Here is an 18598-nt window from a genome sequence, read left to right on the forward strand (position 1 = left end):
AGATGTGCACCACTCACTAGAGTATCTGGGGGGAGGGGTACCAAAATATATATGGAAAAATATACATCAAGAGGATTCACATGTTTAATACGTAATTTATCAGTCCATATGAACAAACGAATACATAGAAAAAAGTCTAGCAAACCATGAGACTATAAAATAAGGAAAATAGGGGCTAGAGAGATGGCTCAGCAGTTAAGGCAGATGCCTACAAATCCTAAGGACCAGATTTGATTCCCCAGTACCCATGTAAAGCCAGATGCACAAGAGTTCATTTGCCTGGGTAGAGACCCTGGCATGTCCATTCTTTCTCTCCCCTCTCTGTTCTTTCTCTCTCGAATAAATAAATAAAAATATTTTTTAAAAAGAAACAATGTCATATCACAGGAAAATATCCTAAAAACAGCATCAGTAATAAACATTTTATTTATAATTTTTTAGTATTTTTATTTTCTAAGCCAAGTCTAAAATATTATTATTATTCCATTTTGAGATAGTGTTTCATCATGTAGCCGTGGCTGGCCTTGAATTTGAGGCAGTCCTCTTCCTCTCTAGTGCTTGTGTTGCAGTTCAACATACTGTATAATAAAACTGATTTTTTTTTTTTATTAATTTGAGAGCGATAGACACAGAGAGAAAGACAGGTAGAGGGAGAGAGAGAGAATGGGCGCGCCAGGGCCTCCAGCCTCTGCAAACGAACTCCAGACGCGTGCGCCCCCTTGTGCATCTGGCTAACGTGGGACCTGGAGAACCGAGCCTCGAACCGGGGTCCTTAGGCTTCACAGGCAAGCGCTTAACCGCTAAGCCATCTCTCCAGCCCTAAAACTGATTTTTTAAAATATTTTATTTTTTGGTTTTCCGAGGCAGGGTCTCACTCTCGCCCAGGCTGACCTGTAATTCACTATGGAGTCTTAGGGTGGCTTCGAACTCACGGTGATCCCCCTACCGCTGCCTCCCGAGTGCTGGGATTACAGGCGTGCGCCACCACGCCCGGCTAAAACTGATTAAATTTAAAAATAATCCTGAGTTTCCTTTTCCTTCATAGCCATCAAGGAAGACTCGGTGGACGTCCGTTCTTACATTGTCCGCTCCCTCATGGACGGCTTCGAAGGTCCCTCCGGTTTCAGGCAGCGGTTCGGGCTGCACCGCGTCCGCTTCGAGGACGGCGGCAGGCCCCGCACGCCCAGGCGGTCCGCGCTCTTCTTCAGCCGCGTCGTCGCCGACAACGGCCTTCTTCCCAGGGCGGAGAAGACCCCTGCGCCCCCCAGGACAGCGGCCGTCCGCCCCACAGCCCGCGCGCTCGCCCCGCGCTCCGAGGTCCCCTCCAAAGCCAGCGTGGTGTGGGCGCGGTTCTCCGCGCAGCCGCGGTTCGAGCGCGACCTGGTCCTCGCGGGCTCCTTCCGCGAGGGCTTCCTGTGGGGCGTGTCCTCCTCCGCCTACCAGGTGGAAGGCGGCTGGGACGCCGACGGCAAAGGGCCCAGCATCTGGGACAACTTCACGCACAGCGCGGGCAGCGCCGTGAAGGACAATTCCACTGGAGACGTAGCGTGCGACAGCTATCACCAGCTGGAGGCGGACCTGAACATCCTCCGCGCCCTGAAGGTGAACGCCTACCGCTTCTCTATCGCCTGGTCTCGGATTTTCCCAACAGGGAGAAACACGTCCATCAACTACCGCGGGGTTGACTACTATAACAGGCTCATTGATGGCTTGGTGGCAAACAACATCTTTCCCATGGTAACCTTGTTTCACTGGGACCTGCCCCAGGCCCTCCAGGATATCGGAGGTTGGGAGAACCCTTTCTTGATTGAGTTGTTTGACAGCTACGCGGACTTTTGTTTCCAGACCTTTGGGGACAGAGTCAAGTTCTGGATGACCTTTAATGAGCCCACATACCAGGCATGGTTGGGTTATGGCTTAGGTACGTTTCCCCCAAATGTGCAGGACCCAGGCTGGGCACCTTACAGGATTGGCCATGCAGTCATCAAAGCCCATGCCCGGGTCTACCACACTTACAATGAGAAATACAGGCAGAAGCAGAACGGGGTCATCTCTCTGAGCCTCAGCACACACTGGGCAGAGCCCAAGGCCCCAGGGGTCCTGAGGGATGTTGAAGCTGCTGACCGAATGCTGCAGTTCTCCCTGGGCTGGTTTGCCCACCCCATCTTTAAAAATGGTGACTATCCAGATGCCATGAAATGGAAAGTGGGGAACAGGAGTGAACTCCAGCACTTAGCCACCTCACGCCTGCCCAGCTTCACTGAGGAGGAGAAGGCTTACATCAGGGCCACAGCGGATGTCTTCTGTCTCAATACCTACTCATCCCGAATAGTGCAGCACAAGACACCTCGGCTAAACCCACCCTCCTATGACGATGACCAGGAGATAACCTTAGAGGTGGACTCGTCCTGGATTTCCACACCAACGCATAGGGCTGTGGCCTGGGGGATCCGGAGACTGCTGAACTGGATCAAGGAGGAGTATGGTGCCATCCCCATTTATGTCACTGAAAACGGCATAGGGCTGGAGGATTCCAACCTGGAAGATACCGACAGGGTATTTTACCACAAAACCTATATCAATGAAGCTCTGAAAGGTATTGAGCACTCAGTTTATCTCACAAAGGTTTCTAACTTACATATGTCAATGGTTTGGTGAGGTGCTTCAAAAAAATCTCTTTGGGGCTCTAACTCTGAAATTCTCACCTGTTTGATAATTAGATTGTTGTTGAGAAGCTGAAAACAAAGCTATCCGAGTGTGGTGGTGCCTTTAGTCCCAGCAATGGGGAGGCTGAGGTAGGAGAATCGCTGTGAGTTTGAGGTCAAACTGAGACTAGAGAGTGCGTTCCAAGTCAGCCTGGGCTAGAGTGAGACCCTACCTCTGAAAAAAAAAAAAAAAAAAAAAAAAGGACTGCAGAGATTGTTCAGTGGTTAGAGGCATTTCCAGGTCTGAATTCAATTCCTGAGTACCCATGTAAAGCCAGGCACACAAAGATGCACGTGCGTCTGGTGTAAGTTTGCAGTGGCAAGAGGCTCTGATGTGCCCTTTTTTTTTTCTCTCTTTCTCCCAAATAAATAAATAAAAGCCTACAGTCCTCTCCCCAGAGAAAACATATAAATGCAAAAGAATTCCCAAAAGACTACACAGGGTGGGGTGGGGTTCATATAGCTCAGGCTTAACTCCAACTTGCTTTGTAACTGAGGCTGACTTTTTGTTGTTGTTGTTTTGTTTTGAGGCAGGGTATCATGGTGATCCTCTACCTTAGCCTCCCGAGTGCTGGGGTTACAGTCATCAGCTAGGTACCACACTAGGTTTCTTCTTTTTTAACTTTATTTTTATTTATTTATTGGAGATGGGGAAAGAGGCAAGAGAGAGAAAGAGAGAATGGGCACACCAGGGTCTCCAGCCACTACAAATGAACTCCAGATGCATGCGCCCTCTTTGCCTCTGGCTTATGTGGGTCCTGGGGAATTGAGCCGAGGTCCTTTGGCTTTGCAGGCAAGTTTCTTAACCGCTAAGCCATCTCTCCAGCCCTATTTTCTTCTTTTTTAATGCACGTGTGTGTAGAGACCAAGCTACAGCCTTGGGTGTCATCCTCAGGTATGTTGTCCACCTCTTATTGAGATACATACAGTCTCTCATTGGCCAAGAGCTGGCCAGTTAGTCTAGACTGGCTGGCAGTGAGCCCCTGTCCCCACTGCCTCGGTTCTGGGCTTTCAAGTAAGTGCCACCATGCCAGTTCTGAGATCAGACTCAGGTCCTCAAACTTGCAAGGCAAGCCCCTTTACTGACTGACCATGCATGTTTCCAGCCCATGAACTTCTCATCCTGCCTCTACCTCCCAAGCATGGGGATTACAGACATGTGCCACCATACACCCTGTTTATTCAGTCTGGAGATCAAACCTAGGGCTTTATGGATACGAGGTAAGCACTCTACCAACTGAGCTATATCACCCCCCAAAAAAGAATGTTTTGATGGGTCTACTTATTACTAAGCAACTACTCCATAACAAGCTCTATTTGAGGTTGTGGGAATGGGCAAGGAACAAACTAACACCGGCCCCATGTGCTCTGTGTATCCCTGATGTTGCAGTCCAGTCTGCATTGCTGGTAGAAATCACCCAACCAAGAGCAGCTTGTGGGAAAAAAGAGGTTTATTTTGACTTACAGGCTCAAGGGGAAGCTCCATGATGGCAGGGAAAATGATGGCATGAGCAGAGGGTGGACATCACCCCTGGCCAACATCAGGTGGACAATAACGACAGGGGAGGACCCAGGTTCAATTCCCCTGTGCCTATTTAAAAGCTGGATGTGATAGTCTTCAACCCTCTTTAGGAGTTGAGCACAGAAGTGTGATTTTTTAAATATTTTATTTATTTATTTGAGAGAGGGAGGCAGATGACAGAGAGAGAACCAGGTGCTCCAGGGCCTTTAGCCACTATAAATGATCCCAAATGCATGTACCACATTGGGCATCTGGCTTATGTGGATATTTTGTTTGTCAGGTGTTTTAAAATTATTTTATTTGGGGCTGGAGAAATGGCTTAGTGGTTAAGGCACTTGCCTGCAAGCCTAAGGACCCAGGTTTGATTCTCCAGGACCCATGTAAGCCAGGTGCACAAGATGGCACATGCATCTGGAGTCTGTTTCTAGTGGCTAGAGGCCCTACCACTCCCATTCTCTCTCTCTCTTTCTCTCCTCCCTCTGTCTCAAATAAAAATAAATTTAAAAAATTTTATATTTTATTTATTTATTTGAGAAAGGGAAAGAGGTAGAGAGAGAGAGAGAGAATGGGCGTGCCAGGGCTTCCAGCCACTGTAAATGAACTCCAGACGCATGTGCCACCTTGTGCATCTGGCTTATGTGGGGTATCGGACCGAGATTCTTTGGCTTTGCAGGCCAATGCCTTAAATGCTAAGCCATCATTCCAGGCCCAGTTGGTTGGTTGTTTTTTTTTTGTTTTTTTTTCATTTATTTGAAAGTGACAGAGAGACAAAGAGGCAGATAGAGAGAGAGAGAGAGAATGGGCGCGCCAGGGCAGCCTCTGCAAATGAACTCCAGACGCGTGCGCCCCCTTGTGCATCTGGCTAACGTGGGACCTGGGGAACCGAGCCTCGAACCAGGGTCCTTAGGCTACACAGGCAAGCGCTTAACCGCTAAGCCATCTCTCCAGCCCACAGTTGGTTGGTTTTTTTGAAGTAGGGTTTCAGTTTAACCCAGGCTGACCTGGAATCCACTATGGAGTCTCAGGTGGCCTTGAACTCATGGTGATCCTCCTACCTTTGCCTCCTAAATGCTGGGATTAAAGGCGTGCAACATCACGCCCAGCTAGGTTGATGGTTTGAGACTGTTGCCTTGAGTTGAGGAGCCAGCATGTAGCTGGGCTTCTTGGAGTTCCTGGCCCTGGTGTAAAGCTCTACTACCTTTGGGATGTTCCTAGCCTACAGGCTTGATGGTGTAGACCTTCGAGGGTATTCTGCCTGGTCACTGATGGACAACTTCGAGTGGCTGTCTGGGTATACCATCAAGTATGGCCTGTACCATGTTGACTTCAATCATGTGAACAGGCCTCGCACAGCCAGAGCTTCAGCCAGGTACTACACAGAGGTCATCACCAACAACGGCATGCCACTGCCTAAAGAGGACGAATTCTTGTATGGACAGTTTCCCGCAGGCTTTATCTGGAGTGCAGCTTCTGCTGCATATCAGGTGAGGACTTTGGGGCCTTTGGGTACCACTTGTGGTGCTGCCCCAGTGCCCCAGGCTTCTGCTCAGTGCAGGGGAGGCACCTATGGAAGCCAGTGCGTGCTGTGGGGGCCCTGGAGGCTTCACTTCACTGATGGCTCACCCCCAGTTTTGATCAAAGCAGTATGGTTTAGGGGCCTTGCTGAAATAGAAAGGGCAATCCCAACACCTTTAATCCCAGCACTCAGGAGGCAGAGGTAGGAGGATACCCATGAGTTCAAGGCCACCATTAGACTATATAGTGAATTCTTGATCAGCCTGGGATAGAGTGAGGCCCTGCCTCATAAAAACAAAACAAAGGTAAAGCATTTGCGTGCAAAGCCAAAGGACCTCGGTTCAATTCCCCAGAACCCACGTAAACCAGATGCACAAGGGGGCGCATGCATCTGGAGTTCGTTTGCAGTGACTGGAGGCCCTGGTGCACCCATTCTCTCTCTCCCTGTCTCTGCCTCTTTCTCTCTCTGTCTCTCAAATAAATAACTAAAAATAAAGTAAAAAATTAAAAAAATAGATAAACAATTAAAAAAAATAGGGCTGGAGAGATTGCTTAGCAGTCAAGGTGCTTGCTAGCGAAGCCTAAGAACACGTTTGAATCTTCAGATCCCACATAAGCCAGATGCACAGTGACACAAGTGCACAATGTTACACATGCACACAGGGGGCACATGCATCTGAAGTTCGTTCACAGCAGCTGAAGGAACATCCATTCTCTCTCTCTCTCCCTCTTTCTCTCTCTCTCTTTCCAAATAAATTTTTAAAAAGTTAAGTTTTTTTTAAATGAATGAATGGGCTGGAGGTTATGGCTCAGTGCTATGGGCATACCCCTAGCCTAAGGCCCTGGAGGTTTGATATCTAGCACTATGAGAGGGAGAGAGAAGTGAGCAACCACGAATACACCTTGTTGGCTGGGCAGTTCATGATGGATGCCGGGCTCCTGCCCCCATGTTCCACCTTCATTCATCTCTGATCTGATCCAGGAGTGGGGCTCAGTGGTACCTGGGCAGGGCCAGGTTATAACTGACTTGGCTCTGAGTGTGCTTATATTATGGTTTTTTATTTGTTTGTTTGGGTTTTTGAGGTAGGGTCTCACTGTAGCTCAGGCTGATTTGACTATATAGTCTCAGAGTGGTCTTGAACTCAGGGCAATCCTACCTCCGCCTCCTTAGTGCTGGGATTCAAAGCATGCACCATCATACCCAGCTGTTTTCTGTTTTTTTTTGTTTTTTTTTTTTAAGATGGTCACTTGTTCACTGTTGCTGAAAATTTCTGAGGTAGGCAAGAGGTAGCTACCCCCAGATGAACACATCATCAAATGATAAAGAGCCAGATCCAAGTCTACCATAGATAGACAGACACTAGCTATGTGTTAGTTAACTATTTATGTCTGGTTAGTCACTTCAAGGAGGCCCGAGGTTGCAGATCACATAGCATCTGACATCAAGGTCTACATGAAGCAAATGCCAAGATGTCAGAGACTGGGTCCTCTTACAATTCAGGCAAATGGCATCTGCCCTTGGGCAGAGTTTCTCAACCCTGCCTGATTGGCATCTCCTATTCTCCTCCTGTTTAGCCTCCTCCTTCTCTCCCCCCTCCCCTTTTCTTTCTTTTTTTTTTAATGGGACAGGGTATCATGTAGCTCAGGCTGACCCTGGCATCACACTTGCTACATAACTGAGGATGACCTTGAACTCCTGATTCTCCTGCCAATTTCCCATAATTCTTTCTGGTACAACAGGATGGTTCTGGCCCATCTTGTACCTTTTCCCTCTCCAGGCATTTTCTTAATGAGCCCTGGCTCTGGTTTCACAGTAAATGGCATTTAGAAACCACAGCCTGAGGCATGGTGGTGCACACCTTTAATCCCAGCACTCAGAAGGCAGAGGTAAGAGGACCACCATGAGTCAAGGCCACTCTAGACTACATAGTGAATCCAGGTCAGCCTGGGCCAGAGTGAGACCAGACCTTGAAAAACTGAGAAAACAAAACAGAGCAGAAACTTCAGCCTGGACGATGTATACACCTGCTGTTCTGAGGGTGTGACACCTTCTGAGCCCTCTCAGTGGGTAGAACTAGAAAACACACCGATGTACCCATGCACATAGTTATGTATTTCTCCCTGATATGTCCATTATCAATCCAGCTCCACAAGGTTAATGCTAGCCTTTTCATTGCCATGTTTGTATGTCCTTTTTCCAGTGCTGAGACATGTAGCTTCTAACATCTTTCATATAGTCTCCTATTGTTCAGTCCCCCTGCATCACCTAAGCTGCCAGCCTCCATACCACCCCCATGGCTATCACCATGGTATTCATGCTAGATCGACTGCCTCTCCCGTGGTGGCACTGAATACATGCCCATGGTTAGAACACTCATACCACCTTAGCTGCAACCAGTCACGTAAGACCATGCCATATTTAGTGAAATATTTTGAAGTAAATTTCAGACAATGTATGTATCAACCTAGCTGATTGTAGATCAGCATTTCCCAGGGGCTTTGGGGGGGAACAGAGGAGGTACAGAAACAGTGTACTCACTAGAAATTCTGCCTTTGTAGCCTGCACCTTTGTGGTTTGGCTATGGTTAGAGGTGGCAGGAGGTGTGAAATTTTTCTTTTTAAAACTTTTAGTGAGGGGGCTGGAGAGATGGCTTAGCGGTTAAGCGCTTGCCTGTGAAGCCTAAGGACCCCGGTTCGAGGCTCGGTTCCCCAGGTCCCACGTTAGCCAGATGCACAAGGGGGCGCACGCGTCTGGAGTTTGTTTGCAGAGGCTGGAAGCCCTGGCGCGCCCATCTTCTCTCTCTCTCTCTCTCTCTATCTGTCTTTCTCTCTGTGTCTGTCACTCTCAAATAAATAAATAAATAAATTTAAAAAAAAATTAAAAAAAAAACTTTTAGTGAGGGGCTGGGCATATGTCTCAGTCTGTCATGTGCTTGCCTCACAAGCAAGAGGACCGGAGTTTGATTCCCAATATCAACATAAAATGCCAGGTGTGGAAGCACGTGCCTGTATTCCCAATGTTAGGGAAGTAGAGACAGGAATATTCCTGGTGCAAATTGCGCATGCGTCAGTTACCCTGATGTGCCTATGGCAAGGGGAGGTAGAGGCAGGAAATACCCAAAGGCTGTTGAGTCAGCTAGTCAGATATTCCTAGGAGCAAAAATTGAAAGAGAGCCAGGCGTGGCGGCGCCCACCTTTAATCCCAGCACTCGGGACGCAGAGGCAGGAGGATCACCATGAGTTCCAGGTCAGCCTGGGTTACAGTGAGCCTCTACCTTGAAAAAAAAATTGAGAGACAGCCTGTCTCAAACAAAGTTGGAAGTTAAGGACCAACACCCTGAGGCTGCCCTTTGAGCTGCATACAAAGCTATGGCACATGTGCACCCTGACACACACACACCCCAAAACAAAACAAGACCTAATGAGCACCCATCATACTCCAAGCCCCGCTGCCTGCGTTAGTTGGTGGGACACACAGGTGAAGCCATGATCCCTGGTTGCATGGCTGTGTGGGAAGTCAGCACACAGTTGCACAGTGCAGTGTGATGGCACCGATGTGTGCAGTAGAACTTCAGAAATGGGGAGGGCTCCCCCTTTGGTGACAAATGTCCTGCCTTGGGGGTTGCTCAGCACAGAAAGACACTTTATGAATGCTTGACCAATGACTTGGACCACATCTTGTCATGTTGAGGTTGAAGGCGCATGGAGAGAAGACGGCAAAGGACTTAGTATCTGGGACACCTTTGCCCACACGCCACTGAGGGTTGGGAATGATGACACTGGAGATGTGGCCTGCGATAGTTATCACAAGATCACCGAGGATGTGGCAGCCCTGCAGAACTTAGCCGTGTCCCACTATCGCTTTTCCATCTCTTGGCCTCGTGTCCTCCCCGATGGAACCACCAAGCACATCAGTGAAGCAGGCTTGAGCTACTACGTGCGGTTGGTGGACGCGCTGCTGGCTTCCCGCATCACACCCCAGGTAAGGGTGCGCCTGGCCTGAGCAGGCAACGGGGCTAAGGGAGCACGTTTGTTATGCAAACAAAATGCCATTTAATTGTTTTTATTTATTTACTTATTTCATGTGTGTGTGCTGTATGAACCTGCGTACATTCATGTTTGTGCATGTGCATGTGTATACATAGAGGCCAGAGGTCAATACCATGTGTCATCAATTGCTCTCCACCTCACTTTTTGAGACAGAGCCTCTCTCTGAACCCAGAACTCACTGGTTCAGCTGGCAGGGAGCCAGCAAGCCCTGGAGATCGCCCTGTCTCTGCCTCCTCCGTGCTGGGATTTTGGGCACACATCACCACAGCTTGCAATTTACGTGGGTACTAAGGATCTAAACACAGGTCTCTAAACTTGCATGGCAAGCACTTTATCCACTGAGCCATCTTCCCAGCCCCTTACTTAATTAATTTATTGATTTTTGAAGTATAGTTCATGTAGCTCAGGTTGGCCTTGAACTCCTGTGTAGCTGAGGATGACCTTAAACTTCTGATCCACCAACCTCCACTTCCTAGGATTACAGATGTGCACCATCATGCCTGGTTTATGTGGTGCTGGGATTAGAAACCAAATCTTTGTGAATGCTATGCCAGCATTCTACCAAACGACCTACCTCTGCAGCCTCCAAAATGTTCCTTTTAAAACTTAATTTAGGGCTGGAGAGATGGCTTAGCAGTTAAGCGCTTGCCTGTGAAACCCGAGGACCCTGGTTCAAGGCTCAATTCCCCAGGACCCACGATAGCCAGTTGCACAAGGGGGTGTACACGTCTGGAGTTCGTTTGCAGTGGCTGGAGGCCCTGGTGCACCCACTCTCTCTATCTCCCTCTTTCTTTCTATGTCTGTCCCTCTCAAATAAATAAATAAAAATAAACAAAAAATTTAAAAAACTTAATTTTAAAAAACCTTAAATTTTCGAGTTCATACAGACTCGCATGATACAGAATTAATCTTGTTTTTTCTGTTGGTTTTTGGAGTTAGGGTCTCACTCTAGCCCAGGCTAACCTGGATTCACTATGTAGTCTCAGGGTGGCCTTGCACTCATGGTGATCCTCCTACCTCTGCCTCCCAAGTGCTGGGATTGAAGGCGTGTGCCACCACACCCAGCTCAGAATTAAATCTTGAAAGATTTTTCCCCACAATCTTCCCTAGAGAGAAAACTTAGCCCACCACCACAGAAAAACTTTCTGAGTCTTTTTGTCTCATAATGGCCCCCTCAGATATTTAATTTTTTTCTTTTCTTTTTGGGGTAGAGTCTTGCTTTAGCCCAAACTGACCTGGAATTCACTATGCAGTCTCAAGGTGGCCTTGAATGCACATCCTCGTACTTCTGCCTCTCAAAGTGCTGGGATTGAAGGCGTGCACCACCACACCCGGCTTTTTAAATTTTAAATTTTTATTTATTATCCTCTCAGATACTTATGCTTTCACATCTCTTGTCAGTGGTTCCCAATGGAAAACACAATGTGGCTTTCCCACAGGTGACAATGTACCACTGGGACCTGCCCCAGGCACTCCAGGACATTGGCGGATGGGAGAATGAGACCATTGTGCAGCGCTTCACAGAGTACGCAGAAGTGCTCTTCCAGAGGCTGGGGGACAAGGTCAAGTTCTGGATCACAATCAATGAGCCCTTTATCATTGCCGCCCATGGTTACGGCTCTGGGGTGTCAGCTCCAGGTAAAGATCCCAGGCTGGATTTGCTAGTTCTTTAGAGCATGGCAAACTTAGCACCTTGAAGACATGAAATTTAGGTGGCATGGGGAGGGGTGGCCTGTGAAGCCCTGTGCATTGCGTTGGAAATCTCACCTGCTGCTCAGGGCCCAGAGGTCCTCCTGATGATTTTGCTAAATGCCATTTTACATCTCAGCCCCTCAAGATGACTGCACTCCTTTAGTCTGTGACTCTGACCTGCCTTAATGGGACAGTCTCTAAGATTAGGGATGTGGGAAAGGACAATTGATTAGGGTATACAGTCAGTTTCTCAGAATTCCTAAATCCTACAAGAATTCAACAGCTGATTGGGATGATCTGAACCCAGCTAGTAACAGCAAAACCTGACTTGAAGCAGCATGGGCGTTGGGGGTCTGGTGGCCCTCCGAGTGAGCATTCCTGAGTTCTACTGTGGTCCTCGACCGCTGGAGTCTTGCACAGTAGACATTAGGTGCCACTCATTGCTTGCCTTTGTGTGTGTGATGTGTGTACATGCATGAGTGTACATATGCATGTATGTGCACATGTATGTGGAGGCCAGAGGTGCCTCACGTATGCTGTCTTTTTTTGTTGTTGTTTTGTTTTGCTTTTCGAGGTAGGGTCTCAGTCTAGCCCAGGCTGACCTGGAATTCACTGTATTCTCAGGGCGGCCTCAAACTCACAGCAATCCTCCTACCTCTGCCTCCCCAGTGCTGGGGTTAAAGGCGTGCGCCACCACGCCCAGCTATGCTGTCTTGTTTTGTTTCGTTTTGTTTCATTTTGTTTCGTTTCGTTTCATTGTTCAAGGTAGGGTCTTGCTGTAGCTCAGGCTGACCAGGTCCTTAATCCTTCTGTAAGATGTTTCATTTCAAAACATAGCTAACCATCAGGCTTTGAATAATGGATTGTGAATCTGTCCCTCTGAGCCAGTCTCCATTTCCTCTGGTTCTCAGTGCATGAGGAAAAGTTATGCTCATCTGTGGGTCCCCTGAGAGCGCAGGAAGAGGCACCTCTGCTGCCGACAGTGCGTCTCCCATGGTTCTCAGTGCTTTGATTGGAGCAGTGTCTCCCAACCCAGCATTTGCTATCTTATCCAACCCTGATTTCCACAGAGCCCCCTTCCCACACCCAGTGCTCCAGGATACCAGCTACCAAGGCTACAACATGGTGGATGTTCTGATGGAGACATGATCCATGCCACGCATGCATGTGTGTGTGTGTGTGTGTGTATGCATGTTCATATGTGTGCAGGTACACATATATGCACATGCATGTGGAAGCCCAAGGTTTTCAATGGCTTTCTACCCTATTTTTTGTAACAGGGTGTATCACTGAATCTGGAGCTTGTGATGTGGTTAAATGAGCTAGCCAACAAGCCCCAGGGTCCTCCTGTCTGCCTTCCCCCTGCACTGGGATCACAGGCACATGGCCCAGGGTCCTCCTGTCTGCCTTCCCCCTGCACTGGGATCACAGGCACATGCCCCAGGGTCATCCTGTCTGCCCTTCCCCCTGCACTGGGACCACAGACAGATGCCGCAGGGTCCTCCTGTCTGCCTTCCCCCTGCACTGGGATCACAGGCACAAGCCCCAGGGTCCTCCTGTCTGCCTTCCCCCTGCACTGGGATCACAGGCACATGCCCCAGGGTCCTCCTGTCTGCCTTCCCCCTGCACTGGGATCAGAGGCACATGCCCCAGGGTCCTCCTGTCTGCCTTCCCCCTGCACTGGGATCACAGGCACATGCCACAGGGTCCTCCTGTCTGCCTTCCCCACTGCACTGGGATCACAGGCACATGCCCCAGGGTCCTCCTGTCTGCCTTCCCCACTGCACTGGGATCACAGGCACATGCCCCAGGGTCCTCCTGTCTGCCTTTCCCCTGCACTGGGATCACAGGCACATGCCCCAGGGTCCTCCTGTCTGCCCTTCCCCCTGCACTGGGATCACAGGCACATGCCCCAGGGTCCTCCTGTCTGCCCTTCCCCCTGCACTGGGACCACAGACACATGCCCCAGGGTCCTCCTGTCTGCCTTCCCCCTGCACTGGGATCACAGGCACAAGCCCCAGGGTCCTCCTGTCTGCCTTCCCCCTGCACTGGGATCACAGGCACATGCCCCAGGGTCCTCCTGTCTGCCTTCCCCCTGCACTGGGATCAGAGGCACATGCCCCAGGGTCCTCCTGTCTGCCTTCCCCACTGCACTGGGATCACAGGCACATGCGCCAGGGTCCTCCTGTCTGCCTTCCCCCTGCACTGGGATCACAGGCACATGCCCCAGGGTCCTCCTGTCTGCCTTCCCCACTGCACTGGGATCACAGGCACATGCCCCAGGGTCCTCCTGTCTGCCTTCCCCACTGCACTGGGATCACAGGCACATGCCCCAGGGTCCTCCTGTCTGCCTTTCCCCTGCACTGGGATCACAGGCACAAGCCCCAGGGTCCTCCTGTCTGCCTTCCCCCTGCACTGGGATCACAGGCACATGCCCCAGGGTCCTCCTGTCTGCCTTCCCCACTGCACTGGGATCACAGGCACATGCCCCAGGGTCCTCCTGTCTGCCATCCCCACTGCACTGGGATCACAGGCACATGCCCCAGGGTCCTCCTGTCTGCCTTTCCCCTGCACTGGGATCACAGGCACAAGCCCCAGGGTCCTCCTGTCTGCCTTCCCCCTGCACTGGGATCACAGGCACATGCCCCAGGGTCCTCCTGTCTGCCTTCCCCCTGCACTGGGATCAGAGGCACATGCCCCAGGGTCCTCCTGTCTGCCTTCCCCACTGCACTGGGATCACAGGCACATGCCCCAGGGTCCTCCTGTCTGCCGTCCCCCTGCACTGGGATCACAGGCACAAGCCCCAGGGTCCTCCTGTCTGCCTTCCCCCTGCACTGGGATCACAGGCACAAGCCCCAGGGTCCTCCTGTCTGCCTTCCCCCTGCACTGGGATCACAGGCACATGCCCCAGGGTCCTCCTGTCTGCCTTCCCCCTGCACTGGGATCACAGGCACATGCCCCAGGGTCCTCCTGTCTGTCTTTCCCCTGCACTGGGATCACAGGCACAAGCCCCAGGGTCCTCCTGTCTGCCTTCCCCCTGCACTGGGATCACAGGCACATGCCCCAGGGTCCTCCTGTCTGCCTTCCCCCTGCACTGGAACCACAGACACATGCCCCAGGGTCCTCCTGTCTGCCTTCCCCCTGCACTGGGATCACAGGCACATGCCCCAGGGTCCTCCTGTCTGCTTCCCCCTGCACTGGGATCAGAGGCACATGCCCCAGGGTCCTCCTGTCTGCTTCCCCCTGCACTGGGATCAGAGGCACATGCCCCAGGGTCCTCCTGTCTGCCTTCCCCCTGCACTGGGATCACAGGCACAAGCCCCAGTGTCCTCCTGTCTGCCTTCCCCCTGCACTGGGATCACAGGCACATGCCCCAGGTTCCTCCTGTCTGCCTTCCCCCTGCACTGGGATCACAGGCACAAGCCCCAGGGTCCTCCTGTCTGCTTCCCCCTGCACTGGGATCACAGGCACATGCCCCAGGGTCCTCCTGTCTGCCTTCCCCCTGCACTGGGATCACAGGCACATGGCCCAGGGTCCTCCTGTCTGCCTTCCCCCTGCACTGGGACCACAGGCACATGCCCCAGGGTCCTCCTGTCTTCCCTTCCCCCTGCACTGGGACCACAGACACATGCCCCAAGGTCCTCCTGTCTGCCTTCCCCCTGCACTGGGATCACAGGCACAAGCCCCAGGGTCCTCCTGTCTGCCTTCCCCCTGCACTGGGATCACAGGCACATGCCCCAGGGTCCTCCTGTCTGCCTTCCCCCTGCACTGGGATCACAGGCACATGCCCCAGGATCCTCCTGTCTGCCTTCCCCACTGCACTGGGATCACAGGCACCTGCCCCAGGGTCCTCCTGTCTGCCTTCCCCACTGCACTGGGATCACAGGCACATGCCCCAGGGTCCTCCTGTCTGCCTTCCCCACTGCACTGGGATCACAGGCACATGCCCCAGGGTCCTCCTGTCTGCCTTCCCCCTGCACTGGGATCACAGGCACAGCCACCATGCTCAGCTTCTGTGCTAAAGATCCCAACTCAGGCCCTCACACTTGCGCAGCAACCGCTGTACCATGAAGCCATCTCTCTACCCCCAGACCATCCTTCTATTTGCCTGCTTGCTTGCTTGCTTCCTTCCTTCCTTCCTTCCTTCCTTCCTTCCTTCCTTCCTTCCTTCCTTCCTTCCTTCCTTCCTTTTTTTCTATTTATTTTCAAGGTAGAGTCTCACTCTGGCCCAGGTGTACATAGAATTTACCGTGGAGTCCCAGGGCGGCCTCGAACCCACAGTGATCCTCCTACCTCTGCCTCTCTAGTGCTGGTATTAAAGGCGTGCGCCACCACATCCACCTTCAGACCATGCTTTTGCAGGAGGAGCTCTAAAGCCAACGTTGATTTCTGACTTTTTTTTGGCCCACAGTGCTGCTGGCTGCTTGATCTACACAATTTAACTCCTTCTTGCATGCACTCTTTGCCATAAAAGGCAGACCTACTCTGCCATCTAGAAAGACAGAGATCCAGGATCTGATTTGTCAGCCTCCTAACACCAAAACCTTTTCCTCAAACACAGGGGTCATCTGCATGCAGAGCAATGCTCTCTCTTGACATTCCTCTCTGTGCTTCCAGGAATCTCCTTTAGGCCTGGCAGTGCACCCTACACTGCTGGCCACAACCTAATAAAGGCTCATGCCAAGGCCTGGCATCTCTATAACGACAAGTACCGTGCCAGTCAGGGAGGTGTGATTTCCATCACCATCAACAGTGACTGGGCAGAGCCCAGGGACCCCACCAACCAGGAGGACGTGGAGGCGGCCAGGAGATACGTGCAGGTCTGTGTCTTCTGGTCACTGTTGCTCTTGACTGTCCTCCCTCTTGTAGTGGCTGAGTAGAAACAGGTCGGCTGAGAATTGGAGATTTGCTTTCACTTCATTCTGTGAAGCCTGAGAAAGGGTCTAACTTTTCTGCACTTGAGGTTTCACCTTTGAACTAGCGGTGTCCTGCTCATATCAGAAGCTTGCTGGGACAAAAAGAAGCTAGCAGGGGCTGGGTTTTAAGTTGTACAGGGTGAGGACGTGGCTGTGTCGACGAAGCGTTGCTCTAGCATGAAGCTCTAGGGTGGGTCCCAGCGCCGCATCAACTGGGTGTGTGGTGCACAGCTGTGATCCCAACACTCAGGAGGTGGAGGCAAGAGGATCAGAAGTTCAAGGTCCTCCTCAGCTACATAGTGAGCTCCAGGCCAGCCTGGGCTACATGAAACCCTGTCTCAAAAAAGAAAACATGTGGACCGGGCATGGTGACACACGCCTTTAATTCCAGCACTCGGGAGGCAGGGTTAGGAGGATTGCCATGAGTTTGAGGCCACCTGAGACTCCATAGTGAATTCCAGGTCAGCCTAGGCTAGAGTGAGACCCTACCTCTAAAAAAAAAAATGTGGCCTGGAGAGAAGGTTTGGCAGTTAAGGAGCTTGCCACAGAGCTTGATGACTTGGGCTCACATACAGCCAAATGCACATAGGGGCGCATGCATTTGGAGTTCATTTGCAGAGCCTGGAGGCCCTGGTGCACCCATTCTCTCTGTCTGTCTCTCTTATCTCTCTCTGCTTGCACATAAATAAAAATAAATAAATAAAGTTTTAAAAAATGTTAGCCAGGAATGATGGCTTACACCTTTAATCCCAGCACTTGCGAAACAGAGGAAGGAGGATTGCTGTGAGTTCCAGGTCAGCCTGGGCCAATGTGAGACCCTACCTTGTTAAACAACAACAACAAAAGAAAATGCTTGTGCATGCAATCTTCACAGGATATAACATTGATGTGAGGCCAGCTCAGAGAAAGAGCTCCTGACTCTTCCATCTGTCTAGTTTGACCACAGTAACTACAGACCCAGGCTATGTGTGGTCCCCTTTGGGTGTGACCATTTTATTGTATTTGCTCCTATCCAAGAATTCCTTGAATTGAAGGCTTTCGACTCTGTGAGACTAGTTAGTGCCCCTCAGCTGCTAATTTCACGTGTATTATGGTTGTGGATTTTAGCCCGGGTTAGCAGCCATAGCAGATACCAACATGAAAAACCCATTCAATCTGGACCTCTACAGAGATGGGGAGAATGGCCCTCACTGGAGGTTCAGCCCCCACCGCCAGTCCTGCTCATGCCTCTGCCGGGATGATGACCCGTCCCCCATCTTGGTGTCAGCAAGAAAAGGAAAGGCCTTCATCCTTTGGATTGTGCCCACTTTAGTTCTGTCAGGAGTCTAGAGACTGTGGCATTCTGACTCCAAGGAGGAGGTCTTCTGACTCTTCACAGAGAGCTTCATAAAGGTGTCTGAGTTAGCACCTTTCATTTCAGACTCAGACCTGATGTCAGAGCAAGAACTGTTCCCCTGAAATTGAAACATCATGAATTGTCTTATTAGCTAATAGATAAATGGGGATGTGTGCACTTTCAGCCCAAGACTAAGATAGATGGATGGATTGATGATGGATGGCTAGATAGATAGATAGTTGATAGAGAGAGAAAGAGATGATAGATGGCTGTGTAGTAGCTGATAGATCAACAGATGATAAATAGACCAATAATAGGCAGATAGATGATGGATGGAGAGTGACTGAATAATAGATAGATCCATCTCCTATTAGAACCACTTCCACGTAAAGATGAAACTTGTTTGATTTAGGGAATTTTGTTTGTTTTGAGGCAAGCTCTCCCTCTAGCCCAAGCTAATCTTGGACTCACAGTGGTCCTCCTACCTCTGCCTCCTAAATGCTGGGATTAAAATCATAAACCAACATGCCTGGCTTGGTTTTGGATTTTTAATTTTTTTATTTATACTTATTTATTTGAATGTGAAAGAGAATTAATTGGTGAACCAGAGCCTCTAGCCTCTGCAAATGAACTCCAGATACATGTGCCACCTTGTGCATCTGGTTTCTATGAGTACTGGGAAATTGAACCTGGGTTCTTTTGCTTCATAGGCAAAGCACCTTAGCCACTAAGCCATCTTTCTAGTCTGCTTTTGGATATATATTCTATTCTATTTATTTATTTGAGGGAGAGAGAAAGAGGGAGGGAGAGAGAGAGAGAAAGAGAGAGAGAATGAGCTAGCCGGAGCCTCCAGCCACTGCAA

General features: G+C 50.4%; 1 protein-coding gene across 1 annotated transcript in view; it reads left to right on the forward strand.

Moving 5' to 3' along the window:
* Positions 1 to 18598, forward strand: part of Lct (lactase) — a 64439-nt gene that overhangs the window by 34800 nt on the left and 11041 nt on the right. Inside the window, exons 8-12 of the mRNA XM_004668155.2 lie at positions 1046 to 2596; positions 5443 to 5711; positions 9434 to 9724; positions 11232 to 11430; positions 16102 to 16304. Coding sequence (XP_004668212.2) covers positions 1046 to 2596; positions 5443 to 5711; positions 9434 to 9724; positions 11232 to 11430; positions 16102 to 16304 — 2513 coding nt within the window. The remainder of the gene's footprint in view (positions 1 to 1045; positions 2597 to 5442; positions 5712 to 9433; positions 9725 to 11231; positions 11431 to 16101; positions 16305 to 18598) is intronic.

The sequence above is a fragment of the Jaculus jaculus genome, chromosome 5, assembly GCF_020740685.1.
Source record: "Jaculus jaculus isolate mJacJac1 chromosome 5, mJacJac1.mat.Y.cur, whole genome shotgun sequence".
NCBI classification, from domain to species: Eukaryota; Metazoa; Chordata; class Mammalia; order Rodentia; family Dipodidae; genus Jaculus; species Jaculus jaculus.